This window comes from Ptychodera flava, chromosome 17 (assembly GCF_041260155.1).
Source record: "Ptychodera flava strain L36383 chromosome 17, AS_Pfla_20210202, whole genome shotgun sequence".
Lineage (NCBI taxonomy): Eukaryota > Metazoa > Hemichordata > Enteropneusta > Ptychoderidae > Ptychodera > Ptychodera flava.
In genome coordinates, this window is record NC_091944.1 from 6,317,585 (window position 1) to 6,345,224 (window position 27,640).

Sequence of the window (27,640 nt, forward strand, 5' to 3'; positions counted from 1 at the left end):
TGCTTCTGGTAATGAACATTGAACGGACTTGTATGTATGTATGTATTAATGTATGTATGAATGTGTGTATGTATGTATGTATGTATGTATGTATGTATGTATGTATGTATGTATGTATGTATGTATGTATGTATGTATGTATGTATGTATGTATGTATGTATGTATGTATGTATGTATGTATGTGTATGTATGTATGTATGTATGTATGTATGTATGTATGTATGTATGTATGTATGTATGTATGTGTGTATGTGTATGTGTGTATGTATGTATTTATGCATGCATGTATGTATCATGTATTTATGCATGTATCTATGTATAGAAAGTAGGTGTGTACGTTGGTAGATAGGTAGGTATAAAAGTGGTAGACTCGGTCGAACGGATGTGTGGCTTGATTGATGGATAAATGAATTGATACAACACTTTGAAGTGGCCACATTATGACGCACGTCGCTCTATATTACTCATAGGCCTTAATCAAAGCAATATGATGTACGTCAAAGGATATTGTTTCCAGAAATATTTCCTACATAAGTTGTGATGAGGTTTGGCGAGTAGCTTCAGAATTTTGTGACACGTGCACTTAGTCCAACAGCTTTCTAGTTTCATATTTAGTTTGGATTCTAAAGTAAATAATTGTTTGTGAGAAGAGACATGTTGTCTATAAATTCATAAACCAGTTGCCGATATATTGAAAGAGACTTTTCTCTTGGGATTGACAAGAAATTGATAAATTTCCTGCTCATGGAACAAATAAGCGAACATCGCAATCTTCTGCTCCCGAAAGTGTAATATTAATAGTCTCTTAAATTCTAAATGATAACTATTATTTTATTCTCGAAATATCTTTATCAGAATGCGCGGACGTACCTTTGTTAAACGTTCGTCCTGTGATAATTTTGTAATGAACATGATAGTGCAAACAATAAACGATGGAATAAGTCAATAGATTAGAAATAATACAAACCAAGCGATGTATGAGAAATTTTGAGAAGTGTTAGATTGACTATGATACTCTGCAATGAGTGAAAATCACATATTTTACTTGTGCATAATAGTGAATTACCACTATTTGCAGACAGCTGACAGTAAGAAATTCACAGTTCCTGTTTTCAACTTCTCTTTGAAACACATGTGTTCGGGCGGATGTGTTTGCTATTTAGTAAAATTGTTTCTCGCTGAAACGGCAATTCTTTCACCACGTCTTTGACGCAACGTACACCTGGCATGCAATCAAGGACGAAAACAAATTTCCGGTCACAAAAGCAGTAAACGCCCTCTGTCGTCACAAGGTGTCTGAACCTGCCCTCGCGCCGGAGACGGCGCCTCGTTTTGGCAAATTTTCAACAATGGACGACTTCATTAATATTGGATAGTGAATACAGGAATTGCGTCGGTCATTTGTCGCCTGTGATTTATGCGAGCTACCGGCGTTGTTCATTTATTCATCCGAGTGAGGTGAGTATATGCTGATGACGCCACAATGCAAGACAGCGCAGACGACCAGTAATTGAACCCAGGGTTGCACATACTAGTCAAAGGAAGCAAGAAGACCGAAGGTGGATTCAACGTAGCGATAGCTTGGTCGTCTTGAAGTGTTAGGAGCGATTGTAACAACGGTGTTTTTCGGTATTTTTAAAGGTAAGTCCAAGTTAGAATTGGTGTAGAATTTTGGATGATAATTATTCCCAGAGTCAGCTTATATTTTCCGAGAGTAAGTATCACACTTCAAAGATATCTATCGATATACCCTGTTTAACAGATTTAAGTTATCGTGGCGACTGTCTTTTTGATAAAGCCGACCAGCTCAGAAAATCTTGAATAGGCAAGATAATTTTCATGGTATTGGTCTAATAATTCAAAGAGTTTGAGCGTTTTAGCAAATACTTAAACAATAAGGTGCAGGAAAAATGCAACAACTGATAACCTTTGTATGATATTACGAAAATACGTAAACGACTTTAAAAATAGTACATATGAAAACAGAGGAAACGTGAAGAAGCTAGTAAAAATATAGCATTGTATATTATAATCCTCTTATAGACATTCCTCTTTCCCTTTCGTAAAGATTTCATCTCATTGGTGGAAATTACATTCTCACAGAATGTCGAATAAACGCTATTCCACATCGGAAAACATATATCCTGTATGCAAATATTGTTCCTTATAAACTCTGCTAACGGAAATTTTTACATACCACCATTCATTAGATGGAGCTGTAATCGCACGAAATTACACCAGGCTATTGATAAAAAAGCAAACGGCGCCAACTTCAACTTTCATTTTTTCTCAGACGATGTATCATCATGATGGAAATTAACTGAACATCACAGCAGATTGATTAAAACTTATAACCCTGAATCTACTATTTAAGTTGGTGATTTTTTTTCACTAGTTTTGGTTTTACTAATATCAACTACGGTGTCTTGTTCTACTCCCCTAAGTATCAGCTCGTCAAATCAGCCAGTACATATGTAAACTGCATTGCCATCGGACTAGAATACACAATAAACGAATACAGTGCGGTCTACACGTAGAGGTGTTGACAGTGTGTTGGACAGCTAAACAGTAAGTGTTTCAGCATAGTGGGGGTAGAACAAGAACTCGCAATTGACATACAAACAAAAATAGTGAAAACTATTTTCACAAGTTAAACCTACTTGTTCTTTAAGAAATGTTTACTGTTACAAATGATATATAATTCTAGCAGTCTCTGCCTAGAATAAATCAGACCTCTGCCTCGCGAGAAACATTTATTCCCCTTTTCCCACTTATGAATACACCCTACCAACGATGTATAGCGGTGCCAAGGCTGTGCACGCATGCAATTACATAGATTGCGAGGTCGCTTGTTCTTGGTTCTGGCGCGTTCATGAATTTTGATAAATCTCGGGTTCTTGTTTTGACGGGAATTCTTTCTAATACGCGTAATCGGAGTTTAGGGAAATGAGAGGGTGAAACGCATACATTATCATTTTGAATGCACAGACCACTATACGCTTTTTTATTTGGCTTTCAGAAATTGATTGTCACAAAGACATGGAGACGAAATCGTCAACGTCAAGGGATGGTTCTGAAAGAAGCTCTGTCGATAGGATACCAACTTTCGGAGAATTCGCCGCTGAAATGATGGGCAACGCTGAACCCATGTCGGCAACCATGACTGAAATCGCCAAGGAGCTGTACGAAATGAGACTGGAATCGCTGCGGGCCATGAGAGACATCGACCCGAAGGAGGACAAGTTCGGGAAGAAACGGAAAAAACGACGCAGACGTTCGCTGTCCGCCGACGACTACGTAAGATACAGCATCGATAAAAGTCTCCCTCGCCCCGTGAGGAAATTTCTGGTGCGTCTTCAGAAGAATCTGAACGAACCTGAATGCTCGGACAAGGCTGCAGAGAAATGCCCGCCGAACAACGTACCCCTACACCTGATGCTGCCATCGAGTCCACGTCAACTGCTGCACACACCGGCGGTAGAGTTACTGACCGAACAAAAGATCGAGTGCACCGACAACGCACTCAGTGATGAGTTCAACCCGACTCTGACACCTGTCTTCCGGCAATTTCCCAACACCACTTTCCCTCATGCCGGAGGTTCAAAAGTGCAGAAGTTTGCGTCAGCCGAGTCGCTGACGACGGCAGGCACGGGGTCGAACGAAAAACTACCAACTCCCGACGAATCGCCCCGAGTGTTCGACATCTTCACCGAAGTGCAAATGATACGTAGTCGAAGCAATTCGAACAGTTTTAAAGCGTCTGGCTCGCCTCCAACGCCACGTTCAACGAAAGGTGGCGATTCTCCGTTCAGTTCCCCTCGGTTGGAACGACACAAAACTAAGCTAGGCATATCGCTATCTTTTCCGTCACAATCGTCTCTCCTTGAACGAAGATGTCGGGAAAATGCCGAAGAGAAAAGTCAGGACAGCGTCAGCGGAGATCCCAAAACGACACCTCTTCTTGGAAGAACACAGAGCATGAAAAGTTTAACGGACCTTTCAACGAAGAAGAGATTCGGATTATTGCCACCCCTTGTTGGCATACGCCAAGCGACTAAATCCAGCCGGGCGGACATCGATGCTCCGACCACAATTCCAAAACAATCGGCCGTGGATTGATATGTGATATTCATCAAAATGCAAGAGGGACTGGAAAGCTTTAGAGATTAGACCAGTCGTCGGAACAAATGCATTCTGGATTAAAAGTTATGCCATATGCTAAATAATGTTCTAAGCCATATACCTTTACTCTTGTGTCTAATTTAACTCGGAATCGTACGTAGTGCAATGTAATCTAGACTTGAAGTGAAAATTGCTGAATATTCAAATGGGAAAGGTACTTATAAATGGCTTAACGGATGATTTGCTGGGTCGTACCTAACGCCAAATGATGTTGAGGCTCTGTGTAAATGAGAGCAAAATGGAGTGACTAACACGATCGTAAAATGCACAGACGCCGAGTCAGTCTTTCGATCACTTTAAAGTAATTTTGGTGTACGGAAATTGCTACTGCAAATTTATCGCGGGGCCTGTTGGCCCAGCCTTGCTCCCCAATTAAAGCTTTTCTCCATTAAATTAGTTTTTGAACATTTTTTGATATTATGACATTAAACTGGAATATTTTTGAGAAGTGTATATAGATAACATGTTTCTTCATCTTGCGTGCAGTGTCGCTATAGTGGTGCGGCATAGCAAACCCATTGTGCATTTTGTGATAAAAGCACCAAACTTGCCTCAGATGTGTCTTAATATGTGCTGAACAAATTCAGATACCGAGCCACTGAAAATCTACCAAAGCGTTTCCATGGCAACCATTTTTTCAAAATGGCTGCCAGACAGGTATTTCTCACCTAGTAAATGTCAACTGCAGAAGTTGTTGGGTAACTTTAGGTTGGATATTTTCAATAAGAAACTGTGAAAAGAGTTATTTGAAAATTCTTTTAAATTTTCTTCACCACCTGACTTGTTAAACGGGTAAATACAGACAAAAACACAATTCTTATGCATAAAATGCACGGTATTAGATCCTATAAAAGGATGACGCTATGTCAGCAGTCAAGATATGTTACGCGGTGGGCTAGAGGGGTCTACTTGCACCCAAGGATAACAAACCTGTCTGTGCAGAAGCCTTGGGATCCCTAGAATACGAAACAGAATTTTGACAGAAAAAATATAGGGATGCAATAACTGTTATGGTCGACTTTTGAACGGTACCGCAAAATAACCATTTTGCTACCCACGTGCATTTTTCTTGTAGTACTTGTAAGTCATCTGCTAAGTTTTTTTTTAACATAACCTGACTTGTCGGATATCATTAGAAGGAAATTTATTCCTCTTTAAAACGACATATGAATATGCATATGTAATATGCAATATCTTCGATAGATTTTTATGAAATGGGACCAAAACTTACCCAATACCCCAAAAATCTGAAATTCTACCAATTTTTTACCTTGGCATTACACAAAAGGCAACGCTTTGTATGACATCTGTTTATTTGCTACAGGGACATGTCAAAATGTGAAATAGACTTTTGATAGGAAAGATATTGGGATGCTATAGGTCTACCGGTCATACTTTGAAGGGTACCGCAAAATTACAGTATTGCCAACTCGCATGCATTTTCGTTAAACCTGTCTTCTTGTAAGTCATCTGCTGAGCTTATTTTTTACATAACCTAGCTTGTGGGCTAACATTGGAAAGGGATTTTATTCTTCTTTTAGATGACATATTTTAATATGCAATATCTTCCATAGCTTTTATAAAATATGACCAAAACTTACCCTATACCCCAAACTTTATATTGCAAATTACTGTCACTGCTTATCTCAAATTCTACCAATTTTTACCTAAACATATTACAAAGGGCAATTCTCTGTATGAAATCTGTTTTATTTGCTATAAGGACCTGTCACAAATACGAAATAGACTTTTGGGCAATGCCTTGTGTGAAATCTGTTTTATTTGCTACAAGGCCATGTCACAAATATGAAATAGACTTTTAACTGAAAAAATATTGGGACGCAACAGCTGTCACAGTCATGTGTTGAAGGGTACCGCAAAATCACGATTTTGAGACCCACGAACATTTTTGTTAAACCTGTCTTTGTTTAAGTCATATGCCGAGCCTAACTTATACATAACCTGGTTGTGGGGTATCATTAGTAAAGCGATTTATTTTTCTTTAAGGTGACCTTTTGTACTATACAAATATCCTTTACAGTTTTCATGAAATAGGACCAAGACTTACCTAATAGAGAGGTTTAGTTACACGTAATTACGTTCGTCAGTACGCGTAGCGTCTTTGTCACGTGATAACCGGACGTCGCGTACGTGTAGCGCAGACGTTCCGAACGTCAAACAACACTTCTATACGTAGTCATAATTACGTGTAGTATTTTTGAGATTTTCTCAATGATTTCCACGAATTTAGACAAACAAACTCAAAAGTTATCATTGTAAATTAGCAAACATCTTTGATATCAGAATATTTCGTAGAGTTTGCGACTGTACAAGGAGTACTTGCCATAATTTCCTTACATGAACGAAATGTTGTAGTCGCATTTCCACTTTTTGTCTGACTCCTCCGAAGAGAATTCTCTAAATCACATGAATAACTGTATCAAAGAAAATCGGCCGATTTAAAGTAGTTCGAGGGTACAACAAGCTACTATAAGAGTGGTCCTCACGTATCGAAATTCATGTTTCTTAAAAATTACACGAATTTCGCATGTTTCTGAGAAAAATATGCAGCAAAATAATCGGGAACGCACAACTAAACCTCTCTATTCACACGTGAGCACGGATACGCGTACGCCACTGCGCGCCGTCAGACGTACACGTAATTACGTGTAACTAAACCTCTCTAATACCCCAAAAGAATACATTTGTTTTTGCTCCACACAATACAGAAGGCAATATAATGCTTATATGAAATCCGTTTTGTTTGTAACAGACATATGTCAAAATATGAAGTGAACTTAATATGATTTAGTCGCCACTGGATCATATTTCTAGGGGTACACAGATACGGCAAATTTCCTGAAACAAATACATTTTTATCAAACACGTCTTTATGAAAGAAGTCAGTCAAAATCATAATCACGGATGATTTCAAAATATTATCAGCATCGTATATTAAATTATTTTGTTTCAAGTTTGTTTTGTAAGATTTAACCTGAAAAGTGCTTATATGGAACTCTAATTTAATATTTTTGGCAGAGCAAGTTTTGAAAACTAATTATGGTATTTGTTCTACTCGGTGTAATGGAGATGAAAAAGAAAGGCATTATACTGAATTATACAACCAACTGAATGACAAGCAAGGTGCGGAATTGAGCCTTTAAAGGTTTTGTTTTCTAAACTGTATCAATGAGCACAGCTAATTCAACATTGTTTAGCTGATCCAATAATCGTTTCTAAACATTATACATTACATCAAAATCACCTGGGCGTTCGTGAAGAAAATTGTGTATAGATATATCAGAAAGCTGGACTTTCTTCATAAACAAAATATTATGGAATAGATATACCTGATATTTAGCTGCTCTAAAGATATGTCATAAAGCGTGGCTTTCTTCATTAACAAAAATAGGGATATGTCCAATATTCAGCTGCTCTAATGATAATTTCTAATAAGCAGAAATTTAGCTAGCCATTATTAAGTACTTTATGGCATTCTTCAGTAAAATATTTTCAGGATATATCCGATATTGAACCGATCTAATTATCGTTTCTAATCTTTACGAATTGAATCAAAGGATGTTCTATAGTTTAAAAGCATGTATCTGATACTTGATCGATCTCATTATTGCTTCTACAGTCAGTATACTTTATAAAGTAGTTCAGATTTAGCTGGGCTGACATGTTCAAAACGTTCAAAATTTGGTAATAGCTTTTCTGTAATTGTGTGTTACTGAATGTGCAAATGATTTATTGTGAATACTGAACTGCGTAAAATCTCTAAGGTTTATGTTTCAATCTTAATTGGAGTGTCACTGTTTGTATAGGAAGGTTCCCATTTGATCAGATAATTGGCCAGCCAACACTACCTTGCTTAGGTCTTGGGTGTATGTGTCAAATGGATAACAAGAAAATGATATGCAAATATTTAGGATTGTCGTTTAAACTTGTTGTCTTAGCCTATGTAAACACCATGGAAAGGAATAAATACTCGCCAGCTGACTAGCCATGCAAAAGCAAGCAGAGATCCGGGGAGTGCCAAGCCCGGACGTGACGGACAAAAGTGCAGCATTGTGTTTTAGCTTTGCTGTCCCTACCTTTCATGTTTGTTAAAACAAAAGAAAGTGGAGTAATACAATTTAATTTATGGTGCCACGTTTTTGAATTTCAACAACAAATTATGTACGACCAGAAATTAGTATTCAAAATATTATAGGCATGAATCCATATATATATATTTATGCAATAGACCATTGACATTGAAATGACTCTAAAACCAATATCTAAATCATGAAATAGAGATCAAATTACACAAGATCAGTTTCATGTGAAATGAATTATGAAAAGTAATGTATAAAATATAGTACATTAGCCGGAAATAATATAAAAACATGATCGTGTTCTCCACGTGGTCAAATTTTAAACGGCCGCACTTATGTACTAATTGTAGTTACAAATCTCTAACATTGACAATTATGGGGATATACAAGAGATTTCCGCCCAAAATGTTATTGTTTTTAACGTTAAACCTAGAAGGTTTGTTATACGGTAAATATCATTGTGCTTTTTGGTGTGTAGGCCTACGCGTGAATGTAGATGAACAAGAGTGAGAGATTGGGTTAAATTCCCCGCACAATTTTCCATGTCAGGCCTTGTGATTTAACACCCTGCAAAACTTGTCAATGGCTGACTTATAAAAATTAGAAAAGATAATTAGTCAATGTCAAAATATTGCACATATTCAACATTTCTACTCAAGAACACTCCATCCATCGGAAGAATATGGAAAAGGCTGTTTTTAGACTCGGACGCATCATACCCTCCCCACCACAGCCATGGGCCAATCTAGGCCTATTTGCAAAACCTGGTGAGTGTCGCACGTACCAGCTACAACTCTAAAAATGCTTAAAACTGGTGCATCAACGATTACAAATAAGAATAAAATAAAAAAACTCTGAACAGTTCATTCTGATAGTCTAACTACACAGAACAGCTGACAGCTGATCATCGTATTCAATTTGACAATTTTGAATCTTCCACTTTTGCCTCGTTGCAACCATATTGTCACTAATTTTATTAAGAGAACCCGTTTTTCTGGTAAAATGAAATTATGAAACAATAAAAAATGCAAATAGTAATCTTAATATGCATTTATGATGGTAATACATCCACTATTCACCACAGAATCATCCGTAAGAGCAGCAACTACAGGATTTTACAGTAATTGATGGTCGTCATATTTAAAAATGGCCGCCACACCAGAACTAGGCTCTACCTGTGAAGGATCGGTATCCAAATTGATTTTAAAACAAAAAAATATGCAAATGGTAATCTTAAAATGCATTTATGATGGAAATACGCCATTTATTCACCACAGAATCATCTGTAGAGCAGCAACTATGGGATTTTAAAGTGACTGATGGTCGCCATATTTAAAAAATGGCCGCCACACCAGAACGAGGCTCAACCTGTGGTGGCTCGGTATCCAAATTGATTCATATTATGATAATCTACATTCGTACCAAATTTTATGCTTTTATCACACAATGCACAATTGTTATCAAAATTTTGGTTATGCCGCACCACTACTATAGATATAGGAGATAGTCTCTAACTTAAAGAGGTTTGACATGTACCCACTTTCCGTTTATGTTCTTAACCCTTTCACCCCAGTTACCTGTATACAGGTCGAACTTTACCATAGAAAACAATCGATTTGGGACAAACCATGGGCGTGAAAGGGTTAAATTGGAAGTGGCTCCGTTTTAAGAAATTTCACCTCTGTATAAAAGACAACAATATACATGTATCCTCTTCACTAGGAATAGCTACATTATGTCATTTCACTTGCGTGCTAAATGTATATCTTTCAACTGCACATGAATTTCAACTTTAGTTTCCAAACCTAGTAATGTTATAATGTTTTGTTCGCACAAGCATACCACTTTAGTAAAGAGTGCTGCCATGTCCGTTGAAAATTCGCTTGTAATGAAAATTACGGGTCTTTGCAAAGTATCATAAAGACAATGGGATAGATTAAAATCTTTTTGTGAGAGGGGATATATCAATTTAGTAAATTTGCGAGACAATATTAACAGTCATTACAGCACTTCATTCACTTCATTTTTTTCAATTCACTTTGTAAAAGGGCAACTCAACACGCCCTTGACCTTATTTGAGCAAGACAAATATATAAGTACTTTCAATGAGATTGACTACTTTTTATGTGTGCATACTCTTAATGAGATTTTGCGCTGTTTTCCTTTATTTGACCTCTTTATTGACTTTTAGATATTTACGCTCTGCAATTTTCGCTCAACTTGCTCTATAGCCTAAAATATTATTTTCCTCTCTTACATGTTTTGTGTATGTGTGTATATATATATATATATATAATATATATATATATATATATATATATATATATATATATATATATATATATATATATCGAAGTATACAGATGTCCTCGTTGGAAATTACAGTGCTCGATGCTAAAGCAGAGTGTTATAAATAATACCACAAAATTACTTCAAGTACAAAGTAATTATATCTGTTACTTAAGTTTCATGCATCCTGCAATCATCAGACAGAAGAAGTGAAAGGATTCTTAGCTCGACAGTCTTATATATGTATCATTGGAAGGTGACATTCTATTTGTAGGTGGTGTTAAAATTTGATTTGTTTTGGTTGCGACATTTTGAAACCAACCGAGCGTTTGTTTAATAGCGTAGATTTATCAGCGTTGATAATGTGCAGTTTTTCTGATATACAAATATTACATCGCTTGCTTATGTTAGAGTAACTTGATGCTTTGTCAGTGATTGACCACGAAATGTCAAAGACCTGGTTCTTTTGTCTTAAGGGCCAAAAAGAAATTGCCACCAAACCTAGATGATCATTGCTGAAAAGCAAAATGTCACAGTGACTGCGAAATCATTCATGTAATCGTGTAGATATCCAGCGAGAGACACGGAAGAAATTGACGATTCGAGTGAAAAAAACTCCAAGATATAATATCCCTTACATTAATTTTGCGAGACTTTCGTGTGATGTCCATGTACTTACTCTTTCCAAAGGTGGTTTGCTTGGTTTCACAGGTTTCACAATAAGCTTATTGTAACAAATGCTTGTTTGCCGTATGATTTCAGGGAATGCTTTTCGATTGATGATTGCATTTTTAACAATTTACCGGCAAACTCAACTTTAGTATACACACATGAAATAATAAAATAATACATAACTCAAATCAATATTACATTTCGAGAAGACAGGAACAGCGTCGTTTGGTGTCAATTTCATTACGATTACATAAACATTGGATTGCGGTGCCACTAAACTAATTATCTATAGATGATATCAGTTGTCTTGTCACTTTGTTCTATTAAATATTTGGAAAAACAGAGTTAAAATTATAAACTACATTGACTGAAAGATTTATTTGATATACCTATTCATGAGGAGGTGATTAAAATCGAAAGACAAATCATAACTTTTCGTCGAGCAATCCTTCAAACTTTTTAATCTAAAGGTCACGATCGGTTTTGCGTGCTGTCAAGTACATATAAGCAGCTGCATCAGCAATATTCCCTCTCTCAGAAACATCATTTTGTATCAGGATCTTTTCCACGACCTCAAAACCAGCTTTTGCAAAAGCTGATAATATCGCTTTTTCATCAAGAGAGACGGTGCGGAATTTCTTTCCGTTAAGCATACAATAATTACCACCCAATCGACCAAACTGAACAACAACTCCTCCGATCCGGAGTAATGAATATAGCGCCCTCACACTCTTGTCAAAAGTCTCGACATCGAGACACGCAGATTCCAAGCAGCTCGCCACACTACTACATCGAATGCATCTATATCAAGCTTGATCGATGTTTAGATTGAGATCTACTCGATGTCTTGTGACGACGCCTTTAACTGCAATCGGTTGAAAGGTAACGTGGGCATGCGCGATGAGTCAGCTCTTTGTGATATTTGCACCACAACTGAGTTCTGTCTATTATTGGGTGAAGTTTCTGGTCCTCTGCTTGGATACAAGTAACGAAGAAACCAATCCTCTGAACGCGTAATGATATTAAACCACATAAAAAGTCGTTCTTTCACACAGCTGGCTGAAAATTCCAACATGCTGCGGTCTTGGTGTCACTGTTGTCTCGCAATAGTACCAGTTTGGGGCTTTATTTTGAGTCATAGTCGGACCTTTTTATTATAAAAAATCTAAGCACCGGCTCCGTCTTCATTACTGACAGCCATGGACGGAATATTGTATTTCACAAGAGGTGAGCAAAACAGGTTGGATGCAGTATCATCGCAATTTGGTCTCTTAATTTCTCATAAGGCTTTCAGGTAGTGCAGTCGGTGGTATCGTATACAACAAACGACCTACAATAGTACAGCTAATATCAGAGATTCCGTAATTTCCACTGAAAAACAAGGTTTGAATATTGTTGAGTTTATTTTCGGTTATGACAGGAATGACAACAGAAGTCTAGTAGCCACGTCCACCTCTTTCCTCAAACTTGATTCAGCTTCTTCAGTTTTCTAAAAAATGATTTCCCAATATGGCGTAGGCGTGTACTTGTAATTGAAAGTAGTAAAACAGCTTCGGTCCAAATTTATATGAACCAAATATCGATTTTTATGCTTTCATACTTCTGGACTATATTTTCATGATTTGCAGAGGTAGATTGTCATTTACTTATTTACTGCCGAAAACATGGATTTTAGAAGACTTCATTGAAGTCAACTCGAAACTGAAAAACGTAAACATTTTCAGTGTGCAAATTTTGGTACCTGAATAACTTATTTCCCGAGATTTACAGAAATCCAAATTCAAATATATTTTCAAATTTACAATTCAAAATATGCATTTATGATTTCCACGAGCGATTGTTTTTTCACTCTTATCGCATGGGCTTTTAGAACAGTTCATTTTCCTTTTTTTTTGAGACAGCCCCAGACTGCAAGGTAAAATATACTTCCCTTTAGCAATTCATGGTTAGATCAAACAAAGTCAGGTTTATCCCACCGGTACCCGGACTTCATATTTTAATCAAAATTATTGAAAGACATTTCAATTTACAAAAAGGGGTTCAGATTACAGTGACTGTATTCTTGCAGTGCCGTAAATTTATGGTTTCACTTGTGCCGATAAAATTTGCTGTGATTTGATTTTGTTTATACTTACTCGGAGCATAGACCCTCGAGAAAAGCGTTTTTTTTTTTTTTTTTTTTTGCTCAAAATTTCAATAAATGTATCAACATCTATACTTGATCCATCTGTTGTGTGCTCCCTCATTCAAAGCTTAATCATAAACTGTATAATGCCTTACCCATTTCCTTGCAGTTCAGCTACATATTTGAAGTGCTTTGACCAATCATATGCATCTGGCTCGTTGTCCAACCATCGTTTGACTTCTTTTCGGCATGACTCTGTATACTCAGAAAATATTATCTCGGAAAATCTCGTTGTTAGCGAGATGAGACGATTAATGCAGGGACCGCCACCAAGTTCCAATACTGTGTTACCGTGCAATAAGCCTGTAGATAAAAGAAGAAACAGCTGCTTGAGAACCGCATAATCTATTCAATACCTATTCAATATATTAAGGTTGTAGTCCTATTGAAGGGGACTTTACAACAGCTTACAATAAAAATCATCAATTCTAAGTCAAGTAGCCCTGACGCGTATACAGTGATTGGATGAATGAATGAATGTTTATTCCCGATTCAAACATTTTATAATGGTAATAATGATAATGATGATGATGATGATGATGATGATGATGATGATGATGATGATGATGATGATAATGATGATGATGGCGATGTCGATGACGATGACGATGATGATGATGATTTATTTATCTATCTATTTATTTATTTATTTATTTATTTATTTATTTTGTATTTATTCATTTATTTATTTATTTATTTATTTAAAAAGTCTTCCATGTAAAAAGATATATCAAGGCGCCATACTTCCGGATGTAAGTAAGAAAAATCCAAACAAACTCAATACACACTCAAAGAAGAAAAGAGATGTTTTGAAAATGGTTTTCTAGCGATTAATCGAGTCCACTTGCTTGTATCTGCTTGTTAGACAAAATTTATGCTTTTTGGCAATCTGGTATCAATGCGGATAACATCTGTTTAACCAAATAACCTCAAAATCAGTATGATTATGGAGGCGTACAACTATAACAAAAATGAGGTAGTGTTTTACAGTCAAAGAATTAAATGGAGACAGTTTCCATGTTTACAAAAAGACAATTCACACAAAATGACATTGTCATTTTGATTCGATTGAAAACCTTGGAGGAACTAGATATAAATTGCTAGCCAGACTAATGAATGCAGATAATTTCTATGTTCTCTTCTAAAGCGGTATCTAATGGTTATTTCCCTTATTTTGCTATGAATATCATTCCAGAATTGTACTACAGCGTATTTTGTTGTAAACTGGCCCAGTGTATTTTGTATTGAAGAGCATTTATTACACGCCTCGATGTGAGTGCAAATCAGTGCATTGATTTGAATAGGAACATCCGGGGAGTTAGCGGGCCGCTGAACGATGTACTGACCGGTTCCCCTAAAACAGAGAGAGAAAGTTTCTCGTTATCTGTGCCTAAACTATGGAGGTACTTCCATGCTCAAACCGAACGATGTACTGACCGGTTTCCATGGTTCCATGGTCCAGGGCCATAGGGTGCGAAGGGTTAGTGAATCAAATCTGATGATTTTTTGGGGGGAGTGTCACATTTTAAATTGATGAATTTGAGGGAGGTCAAATTTTAGAAATATTATTTGAGGGGATCGCTTTTTACATTTCATTTGTCGCTCAAGTTCCACCCCCTCGCTCCTCGTAAAAAACGAATGCTCCCCTATCAGCCCTGTCACCTCGACCCCTCCACTGTAGTCACCTTAACCTAATCAAACCTATCCTTCGGTATTATTGAGAAAAAACTTGTATCTTTATCTCGAAAGTACGTCGTCAGTGTTTTCGATGCTCAATACCACTTTGAAGGGCTTTGGTTGAATCTTGTAACGCCGGGAACGCACCATGTGCCAAAAACATCGATGGCCAATCGTAATAGACAGATACATTGTACGCGACCATGGCCCCATCGTCGCCACAACTACGCACAGGCGCTGAGCTGTATTGCCTGCACTTTACGTATCGAAACAGCTAAATTATTGTTTTGAAGCCATAGAAACACCACCAATTATCCCAGGCAAATTGCGTCATATATTCAGTAAATGCTGTCATGTAACAACAAAAGTGGGGCAAGGTCAAAGTGACTAGAGTATCGGGGTCGAGGTGACCACGATTAGCGATAAGAGGGTGTGAAATACTGAGGTCGAAACGGACAGGGTTAACATGCTCCTGGTTTGAGCATGGACGGAGGTACCTCCATGGTTTTAGGCGCAGACAAAGAGAAACTTTCTGTCTGTGTTTTTTTTAGGGTAACCGTCACCCCTTGTAACTTACCTTCAGGAGTGACCGTGTCCTAACATCACACCTTTTCCGTCGCAGTGATTTTTTTTTTCATCGATTGATTTATGAAGTGTTCCTATCAGTTACCTCACAGAAAACCAAATTGAATGCTGTCTTTAATATATTCACCAAGCTCTCTCACATGTGTTGTTAAGCAGTCAATGAAACGCGGTGTCAATTTCCAGTATTTCTCCTTCATAGCCAAGTATTGCTGTGGGTCGAACTCATTATGGTAATCCTCTCCGCTGTATATTTTCTCCATTCTTAACTGTTTCTTTTCGATCGACGAGATTACCCAGCATTTAAACGGTAATATACCTGTATGTCTGAACCTTGTTCCCCTTTTGTTTGCCTATGCGTAATTATATGCACGTCGCCGTTTACCCAGTTACGCTGCAGTCATGGATGTAGCTTTCTACCTCCATGACGCAGTCCAAGTCAGGCCCCTGGAACGTACGTCGACTCATTACGCAGAGCTAGTGTGTGCAAATCTGCTACTGTATTTCCGGGCATTTTTGCTGTTTCATGGAAAAGTAGCTCCTTTCCAGCGAGCGCGAAAGTCATCACAACTAACTTTGTGAATTTACTTTGGTAGGTCCATGCAAACATCTAATAGTCGATCATGTGATCTGTATTGTGTCTGCTTCAGTTCGATAACCACATGGCTACCCTAATGTTATACAAGCGTATTTCGGCACGACAAAATGCTTTAAAATATGATAAAAGCTCAGATACTGCGTTTATACATTACACGTTTCAGTTTGATTGAACTTTTGAAACAAGTTAGGGAGCCTTCAGTAATTTTACATGTAAAATGTTCGCTCTTAAAGTGCACCATTTACCCCTCCTTTGAAGTGGAATGGCTCAACAGCGGCATATTGTCATTGGTGAACGGTTACCATCACTCCTTAGCAACCAACTTTTTACGAGAAGCAACCAAGGTCAATTTCTGTCCATTTTGTCGCGAATTTCGGAACGTCCTTATGAAAACAGTCATAAACAAAGTGTGCATATATGATAAAGGGGTAACGAAGTTTGGGCGATACCGCGTCATATTCTTGTGATGTGTCCGCATTTTGACTCGTTACTGCGCACTCGTCAAAATACGGACACATCACTGAAATACGACGCGGTATCGCCCAAACTTCGCGTAATAACCCCTAAATTTTTCATTCAGTGGACTCTTGTATACAACAAAACAGTTTACAATATATCCTAATAACAAGTATTGGCTGACAGATCGATTCTTAAAGAGGCACTTCCATTTGGTAACCATTTTTAAAGCACGTTTTTTTTAATGCCAACGGTCGATATTTGACGTGGCGACTGCGCGCGGATCGCGAGATATCGATAAAAACATGTCATTTCCCGAGCGTATTTTTCACATCTCGAAGTTTTACGATCGTTTCTGATTATGACCCGAAATCCCCCGAAGGTTTGTTGTTGTGCTGATTGACGATATTCTAGGGAGTCCATAATAAGTTCGAACGACGCAATTAATTTACCTCCCACTGCGAAGACTTTATGTACAGCATTATGCCTTTACCTCAGGTAAGTTTTTTTTAAACTTCTCCTTAGTTTTTGTCGTTTTCATTATTCTCAGTCAGTTCTATTATATTTTTAACCAATACCACATAGATATCAGTTTTTACGTGTAAAATATTAGCCGCCTCTGATGACTACATTTTGTCGTCTGCCACACAGTTACGCGTGGTTCGATACATAGCGGCCGCCGCGTGGTATCACCTATGCAAATTCTGGTGGAATCAGCAAACTTTGTTTTTCGTTTTTTCTCCGAGTCAGTAAGACTCGGCTTTCTCCCAAAGGGGCATGACCGATCACCGTAGCGAGTGGTACTGTAGCGTCAGCGTAGACTCGTACTCCATAGCTTAGTTGACAATGGCCCCAGTGCCACACGTTCGATGTTCGGAAGCTGAATTTAGGTGGGCCATTGGAATTCAAACTTTGACTTTTTTGAGGACATGTTTTTATCGATATCTCGTGATCCGCGTGCAGTCGCCATGTCAAATATCGACTGTTGGCATTAAAAATGTGTTTTAAAAATGGTACCATGTGGGAGCGCCACTTCAAGAAAATGAAAAGAGTATTTTATCAGGGTACACCAGTTTAGAAAAAGAATGCAAACAGGCAAGTTAGAAATGCGATCAGACCATAGGGGAAAGAAATCAGTCCCCTGGGGTGGGGAGGGAGGTTTTTTGTGCAACGGTTTACCTTATTTGATTTTATTAATTTTGACTGTGATATTTCAAATAAAGAGTTCAACTCCACACCGTCTGACTGTTTTCCTTATTGCTACAAGTAATTTTTTAATTTTGACTGTGATATTTCAAATAAAGAGTTCAACTCCACACCGTCTGACTGCTTTACATATTACCGACAAGTCCTTATCTCCTCTCCAACTCGTGTATACACCACTGTAATTGCTCCGAAAACATTGCCAACTTGCCAATCCGCTGTCCGTATCAGCGGATTAAGTGATTGAGTCAACACCACAGCCGTCCCACACGCATCCTTATTTTAATGCGTGTGTGACGGCTGTGGTGTTGACTCAATCACTTAATCCGCTGATACGGACAGCGGATTAGCAAGTTGGCAATGTTTTCGGAGCAATTACAGTGGTGTATACACAAGTTGGAGAGGAGATAAGGACTTGTCGGTAATATATAAAGCAGTCAGACGGTGTGGAGTTGAACTCTTTATTTGAAATATCACAGTCAAAATTAATAAAATCAATAAGGTAAACCGTTGCACAAAAATCTCCTCCCCACCCCAGGGTCCTTTCATCTGTTCCCTGTGATCAGACATGCGAAGTTAAACTAAAGAAACGAAATTGAATCCAAATTCAGTTTTGGTAATTTTCGAGTCAACATTGCCGGCGACCAAAATAGGTCAAAGGTCGGTATTAAAGGTATTGATAATGAAGATGGTATACCATACGCCTTTAATAAATTCTTCACTTGTTTTTGTTCATGCTCAGTGTTGTGATTTTTTCATGCCAAGGGCCATAATTGGTCAAATCTCGAATTACGCCCTATTCATTTGTCATTACTCAAGAAATAGTTGCCAAACCCTTAAAATCGCTAAACTTCACTAAAAGTCCAGGTCCAGATGGCGGACGCACCCTGAAGTTTTGTGCTGATTAGTGGGGCCAGATGAATAAATAGAAAGCTAAATAAATAAATAGTAAAAAGACATGGTTACATACTGCGATAAAACTTACATTCTAACTAAGCAAGACTAAAGATGTAACTCGAATATGTGTCACCTCCTCCAACTAACAGTTGCGTTGTCTACCCTATTAACTATGATAATATTCATATTATTTTTAACGAAGCTTGTACACTTTTTGTTGCATGCATGGAGTGAGCAATAAATAAACACAAAATTACTCGAAGTTCAAAGAAACTTGAATTGGTTCTTTGTTTATCCTTTCTGCCATTTTGCAACGAGTGATAGAATTTCCCCGAAAAGACATTATGTGGTGGCATCGGGTCTAATGGAGAGCGCCATCAACGTGAGGTCTGGACCAATCGGTACTCAAGATTTGCTCATACACATACGCGGAGTGAGTACCATTTCTACTCTTCCATGACCAAGAAGAGTTGAACGGCCATATAAATTAACAATGAAGTAACTTTGAGGTACATTCTTACGTAATATAAATTACGATTGACAAAACATAACTGACTGGTGTTCATATAATTACACAGCTGTAAAACAGGCACAGTGTGATCTATCAAAATGTTTCTCCCACGAGCGATCGAATCTGGATATCTGGTGTAGTCATTACGGAAATCGATGGAAATATCATTGTTGACTCCTTTTGACATTTCAATCCTGATGATTATGTCATCTTGGATTCAACTATGTGCAAAATGTAACAAGCAATGCATCGACAAAGTACGAGTCACACAGAATGTGTCCTCTGTTAATTGCCTGGAACTCATACCGCGGCAATTACATTGATTGAAGAGTATAAGTGTCTGTAAATGATTATATAAAGAGTTCAGTGCTGTTCGACAAAGTACGAGTCACACAGAACGTGTTATTCGTTAATTGTCTGGAACTTCTTACGTGGATATTACGTACACGTTGATTGAAGAGGCTTTGGTCTGTCCATGGGCATAACAATTCGGTATAGTCTGTGGACCAGGCCTTGTAAAAGTGCTTAGAATGTGCTCAAACTGATTTCAAGTGAAAATGATACATTATGAGGTGTCAAGACATATTTGAGAAGATCAATATCAGTTTTTCAACGGTGGCATGATAATTGACCAAAAAGTTTCATTTTTGGGTAATTCTGCCCAAGAATCTACTTAAACTGATTTCAAGTGAAAATGATACATTATGAGGTGTCAAGACATATTTGAGAAGATCAATATCAGTTTTTCAACGGTGGCATGATAATTGACCAAAAAGTTTCATTTTTCGGTAAATCTACCAAAAATGTAAAAGAACAGTATAAAATTGAATGACAGATTGCTGTTTCCAGTAAACCAAAGGAAATTGTAATTAAATATAAAAATATGATATGTCACTTCCCAATTATGAGTAATAGAGTAAATTTTGTCAAAAATGACATTTTTTAAGGTGTTCCCCCAAAATAATCGCAATGACTTTCAGTGACAGACAACTTCAGTTTCATTCACTTTGTACAATAAAACATCAACGAAAACGGAATTTAAGAGAAACCAATATACAAATTTTATTTCTTAATTATCAAGAATGTGACAGAAAACTTCCATTTTTACCACTTTGCATTCATTTCACTGAATGTGATTGAGATACAAGCTCTTGAGACAAGTGAATGCTTTATCACTTTTTAGATGACAAGGCATCGCTGAGTCACCAGATTCTATCTAGCTTGACAACTCAGTGAACTAGCAACCGCGTAATATAAAATAGTTGTACATTGTCCAATATTGGTGGAAAGTACATGTACTTTCTGGCGCTTCAAGCTGGTTCAAACCGGTTTCATATGATGGATAGTTTTGATGTTGTAGTTAGTAAATCATACACGCTCGGTAAAAAGCAGATTGAGCTTTACATTTTTATACCATGATTTATGAGGAACTGAGCATGTCTTGTCAAGAATAAACATGCTGCAACATTTCCGTCGATCGATTATTCTTTTTCGAACAGATCAACAATATTAATTAAGGTGAAAAGGAGCAGAGAGACAAAAAAATTATTTTTGTGGCTTTCCCTTACAGCAGAACGGGCTTTGCAAGCGATATCGATAGAAGATTTTACGAACCTACAATTTTATCAAAGTTTAACTATGAAATGGCAATTTTCTTGGCGGGTATGCAAAAAAAACGTACGATGTTTTTTAATTTACTTTGCCATGAAAAAAGATCAAGAAAACTGTTAGTAATTAAGCTCCAGATGAGATATATATTGACATGGGGATTTATGCATGAACGGTTATATGGCATTTAGAAAAAAAGAAAATCAGTAAAGCAGAAGAGGCTATTCAGAGGAGAGCTGTGATTGGTCGAAACACACCGATTAGATAATTGAAGCTATTATTTGGAACTCCGAGACACTGAACCAACATACCTTACCGAATACCGCATAGGATCATATTTCCACAGTCTGTGAAAACTGTTCATCGCTTCTCTGTTGGAAAAAATGTGAACAACAACAAAGTAAATCAGGCAAAGCACATGACCGAACATTAAAATCTTGGGCCAACACTAATTAGGACGACAATATGGTTAGAATTTCAATGGACGTGGTGTTTTGTTTTTGCCCATGGTTACAATTGACTGTGACAAGGTTACCGAGGTGTACTATCAATGTCGTAACCTATGACTTTCTGTGACACTAAAGATTAAAAAAATAACGCAGTGTCGTTTACCTGTATAGATGATATATTCGTAAGTTTACTGTTAATAATAATAATAATAATATTTATTTCTTACACTACTGTTTTGCTTGATATGTTATTTTTTAGGTTTCGCAACGGGTCCCAGCATCCCATTGTACAGTAAGCACCAGTGCTAGGTGCATGTGACGAGAAAAACTAAACTTCATTATTAGTTTAATCTAAGAATATCAAGAAATTACGCTCATTATATTTTATATTTACTTTTCTTCGAAACAGAACTCGTCCGAAATTCTAGAGTTTCCTTGATGTATGTTCAGCCCTTTAAAGTGTCTGCCATTTTGAGTGGCGTTTCCGTCTCTTCAATATTGCCTAAGTCACCAAAAATGCACACGACATGATTTAGTCTTCAACAAATCTTCTGAACTTTCCAAACATTTCATAGCAAAGTACATGTATGTGCTACCGGTTGCTTTATATTTCCTGGGCACGGCCAAGAAAACAGATCGCTCTCACCATTAGTGATACAAGGAATCACTGACTGTGTAAATTAAATCGTGGCTGTTGTTCACTGTTCACCGTATAAACGCTGTCATGACGTCACCAAACAGAAAATTAAACTCGACAGCCAGTGACAATTTTAGCACAACTGTGATAAAATAGGTTCAATTTTTTCTGTGAGTCCAGTAAGTATTTTCTACCTACCATATCACTGCATTCATCTATTAGATACAGATTATTCTGTTCGGTACACGCCTGGGCAATTAAACCGCAATGATTACACTCAGTGGTGTTTGTCGGATTATTGCAAAAATAACACCGCAGCAAATTGTTCAAAGTCATGTTTGCGGTGAAAGCAAGATACCGTACATACAGACCGATTAAATAATGCAGAAAGAAGCAAGGGAAATCGAAAAAGTAATACGTGTATTGTATACCTATTAATATTTTGTATTTGTTTCGCAATAAACCCTAATAAACCCAGATATGAAGACACCCTCGTCAGTTGTTTGACGACTCATGATAAACAGATAAGATCAAGTATGTACCATCAAAAATGCTCGGCAAAATAACCGTTCTAAAGTTAAAACGTGACCCCATATCTGTAGAGCCAAACAGTCGATTCTAATCTGCTCGTCAGCGAACAATATTTCCTTAAATAGTTAACAAATCTGAATAAATCTGAGTCAAGCTTGTTGAATCTAACTTCTAATACAAAAAACAGGGATTTGGAACAAAGTTCTCGGGGTATAATTACTGAGGGTGCCGACCTTTGCCATTGTGAAAGACTGCGCATGCGCTAGCAAATCGCAAAGCTGTCATCGAACATAATCATACACAAAAATAGTATCATCACACCCAAACAGAGTCAAAATATAGGTAAGCGTTGCAGAGTGATGAATGACGTCGACTTTTTTGTCTTTAATTACAGCATCCGTAATATAATATAGAGGGCTCTGTAAATCAAAACGAACGTGCTGTCGCAATTACACTGAAATACTGGCCATTATTTCCACACCGATACGAGTAATAATACTCATTTATAAAGCAAAATGACTGTCCCATCATTCATTCTTAACTCTCACAAAAGTACAACAAATCATCCGTATTGACATTTAGTATCGCCTCACAAGTTTTATGACAATGACAGTGGGGTAAAGTTGAACTTGGTGCTTTAATTATCAAGCATTTTTCAGTACACTATCATCCTATCTTGTGACGGATATTTTCAACATAAATTACTACACGTCATAAACCATAAAATTTAGAGACAGCCATTGTGACATACCGATAGTTTGGTGGTTTACCAATATTGTAACTGTGTCGCCAACTGTCGATTGGCAGTTAATGCTTAGTCTGCAAGTTTCATGCCGGTGCAACCCGCAGATTCGAAATAGTAATAAGCATTGCAGTAGTTAACACATGATAGTGCTGTTTCTGTAGATCTTGTTTTGTCATACCGATAACTATTGTGCAAAATAACTCGCCAAATTGTTACATTGCTTTTAAAACTTATCCGGCAGCATCGAACTGCGAGCATACTTTCTGTAAGTTTCAGCTTCTTGACTCTGCCCCACGCTCTGGCGGAAACACGGATATGATATTGCTGATGGGACGTTCGCTTGGTAGGATGCGACTCGGGGACAGCCGGATATTTTGACTCTTAACCGTTTACAATATTTTATGGTCTACCGCTTGTGGGGTCCTTTTTTAACCTTATGGAGTAAATAAAGTTATCACGGCTTAATTTGTGAAAATCGAAAATTTAATTTTTCTCCCTGGAGATACAGGGATGGCGGCCATTTTGAATTTCAAAGATCGGTAGATTATTGAATTATTTGATTCTCACCACTGTTTTTATTCTTTATTTCGAATGGGGACTGGTTGAAGTTTTCTCACGGAAAGTTTGAGCAAAAGTCTAAGTCTTTCAGCTTCTAGAACTAGTTTAAGATATAATGCATTTTCTAACTCTCAGATTATCACATTATTTTTTCGATTGCGGGTTTATTTTAAAATTCTTGGAAGTAAATGGCGTTTTCGCTTTCTTACTTTAGTGAAAATTTGAAAATGTGTATTTCCCCTTAGAGTTAACACACGGATAGTGCCCATTTTGAATTTGAAACCTCGGTAATTCTGAAGTAAGTTGATTCTCTGATACCAAAATTTGAATGGTCACCCGATTCTTAAGTTGAAAGAAAATGGTTTGAAGTTTGAGCAAAACTTTAAAGTCTTTTAGTTTCGATGCGCATATCCTTAAAATTGAGATAGAAAAAGAAAGAAAATTAAAAGATCAGAGACATTAAAGGCAGAGTTTCCAAATAACAAACACTGCGGCATTTGTCAAGCGACAACAGAACAACTTGGAGTAACAACTGTAGCTTTTCTGTTACAATACTCGGGTGATTTGGTTTGCTAAAAGAAATGTACTGTATAAAGATAAATGCAGGCTTTGATCTGTGATGTCACTATTGACGATGCGTTTGTCGAATTGTTTGCGTTGAATCTTGCACATTCTTTCAAATGCGGCGGGTCAATTATTATAATTATTACTTGATATTCTTCACTGAGCTATCCGTTGAGCTTTTCTTGCTTTTTGTCGTTGAAATGTCGGCAGAAATAAATCAGTTATGTGTCATCTCGACTCGGCAGCATGTACAATAATGACAAAGTGTTCAGCAATATATATAATATATGATAATATCTATCTACCTATCTATCTATCTATCTATCTATCTATCTCTCTTATATAAATATATATATATATATATATATATATATATATATATATATATATATATATATATATATATATTACACACACACAAATAGATATGAGAGTAGGTGAGATAGTGTGAGCGTGTGTGCTAGTGCACGTGCATATGCGTGCCACTTAGGTCTACACGGTACCGTCTGTCATCGTCCTCATCTTGATTTTGACCATGCAAAGATACGTGTACTTCGAACATCGATTCATAACTGCTTTGAACAGTCCCACAGCATTCCACGTGGAATGTCAATTTGTTGGTCTCTTGTCTCCTATCCATAATCACAGCAGGGCCATAACGACTCGGCCAGAGTGTCTGTAGTTGGGCAGCTGCTCTGATTAACGACCGGCCACGAATTTGACTAGTCCAATGCACTCAGACATTCGCCAGCGCCGCCTGCTGATTTCTATGTCACCAAAATCCATCATTTTTCCCAGACACGGCCGGTTCAAAGGACATTGACTCAGCACGACGAGAACTACAATTCTGTTTGCGTCAGGTTGCCATGGAGAACGAGACAGGGGAGTGGAGTCGAGTTAGGGCAAATTACTTTCCGTTGGTGATTTATGAAAATGACAGACACGACATCAACTAGATTGTGTCATGACTGTGAATTATTTTCAATTTCACGAAACTGAAATATTACTACATTGTTAGACTCATCATACTTAGCTTAGTCATTCACCTGACCCGTTTTAAGATGGAATGTCTTCAAGTGAACCGTCCTCCAAACACCACGATTGAAACTAGTTATGTTAATGACAGAGCACAGCATTGACATGGCAATGAATGTCGACAGATTTTCAAGGTGCATGATTCCATCGCCAGCTGAAATTTCGATCTCTGTGACTCTGGAGACAAAAGTTCGCAAATCACTCTCAAGTTTTTGCATTATCGGATATCATAGTCACGTTTAAGCTATAAAATAAACCTGACGTTAAATAGGTGTATTCCCTTACTGCATCTGTGCTGACTTATCAGATGTGTTCTGACTTTGATTGGAACAAACAAGGGATGTGATCACATAAGCGCTCACAAATATAATAAATCTGGAAAACAAACGTTCTGTTTCTTGAGTAGATATGTAAAGAATTTTTATTAGGGATAAAACGGTCTAGCAGGCACAGTTAGTAAAATATTTAAGTCCCTACTTTTCCGTAACTAGTCGAGATGCTCAAAGGAATATAGGCGGATGAAACTGAGGAATGTTGACCGTGCATCATCGCGCAAATTTTCGCTCCTCATCAAATATTCGTGCCAAGGCAGTGACAATGACTTTCTGACGCTTCAGTGAGGAAACGGAATTTTTCACTCCAACACTGTGGTTTCCTCCTTGGGAATGATTCGACCTACTTCCCGCCACTGTACTAGAGTTTTCTCATAATGTTACATAAATGTCGTACGCGAGAAACACAGCAAGCAAACACGGAGAGTAGGTCATTAAGCGTAATTTTATGAGAACCAAATGATTAGGAGATTGTGTCTGAAGGCAAACTGAGCATATCAGCATTTGCAAAATAAATGTTTATGTCGCTTAGTATGTATGTATGTATGTATGTATGTATGTATGTATGTATGTATGTATATATATATGTATGTATGTATGTATGTATGTATGTATGTATGTATGTATGTATGTATACGTACTGTGTATTCATGTGTTCGTGGCGCAGATAGTTAGCAAGAAAGGCCTTACGGTGTGCAAGTAGTGATAGTAGGTAGATAGGTAAGAAGTGGATATTTGATTGTTTGTTTCATTTATTTACGATATCGTGTATCTATGACTCGGTGTAGGTCACCGTGATCTTAGTATCGCAACTGAATATTTGACATCTGTGTCATGATCAAGATGATGGAAGTGTTGCTTGTTGCTTTGCGTTCAATGCTTGCATGTCAGTCAGAGTTAGATCACATTTTCCGTGTCTATCTGTCCCTCCTGTCACTATGTCCCTGTCTCTCTACTTTTGTCTGTCTGTCTGTCTCTCTGTCTGTCTGTCTGTCTGTCTGTCTGTCTGTCTGTCTCTCTCTCTCTCTCTCTCTCTCTCTCTCTCTCTCTCTCTCTCTCTCTCTCTCTCTCTCTCTCTCTCTCTCTCTCTCTCTCTCTCTCTCTCTCTCTCTCTCTCTCTCTCTCTCTCTCGTACGGACAGTTTTACCTTGTGAGATACTATAAATTTACCTATCGTCACACAACCAAAAGAGTACACGTCTTTTCAAATCGATCAAAACTCTAAAAATATACGACGTTCAGCGAGACATTTTTTTCTGAAGACTTGATAAGTAAACAAAGTTTGTCTAGGGTCGATCACCTGTCCAATTCTTCATCTCTTTACTTTACGGTGTCTCTCCTCTCACTGATGCGGATCATGTAAGGCCGACGCGAGTGGACGGAAGTCGTCCAAGACGGCCCATGCATAAATCACGCTCTCTGAACGCCGGAAAAGCGTCTCAATGGATGTACCTGGCCCTGGGATACGAACCATTGGAATTGCAGGGACCCCAGGCTCTCTCCCAGCGTACGCCTTATATCTACTTGTTGGAGTCACTAACTTGGGCAATGAACTCGATTAAGAGCTACATATACCTTCGTTGGAGTGTTTTATTAGCTTAGTGATGCAATCGTTAAAAAAACTACAAACGATTTCTGCTGAGAGGCAAATGATCTTCCCATTCACCTGTCACCTCGGGTACATGATGATGACTTTTTCGCTCTGTTTATTGCCGTGACAGCGTGCTGAATGCCAAAAACCCAAGCTGAGGTCAACCGCCGCGGAGCAACGAAATGTCCGCGTCAGCTATGGTTCATAATGTGACCGATTGCCTTCTATTAACGCCTA

General features: G+C 37.7%; 1 protein-coding gene across 1 annotated transcript; it reads left to right on the plus strand.

Annotated features, from left to right (window-relative positions):
- The first annotated feature begins 1,547 nt into the window (after positions 1 to 1,547).
- On the plus strand, positions 1,548 to 4,674 carry LOC139116444 (uncharacterized). Its single transcript, XM_070679074.1, has 2 exons — positions 1,548 to 1,642; positions 3,021 to 4,674. Exon 2 carries the CDS (start codon positions 3,041 to 3,043, stop codon positions 4,118 to 4,120), a length of 1,080 nt encoding a protein of 359 aa, XP_070535175.1. The 5' UTR covers positions 1,548 to 1,642; positions 3,021 to 3,040; the 3' UTR covers positions 4,121 to 4,674.
- Positions 4,675 to 27,640: the final 22,966 nt, after the last annotated feature.

Excerpts from the sequence above, each read along its gene's own strand:
- LOC139116444 (XM_070679074.1), top strand. The coding sequence starts at position 3,041 with ATGGAGACGAAATCGTCAACGTCAAGGGATGGTTCTGAAAGAAGCTCT.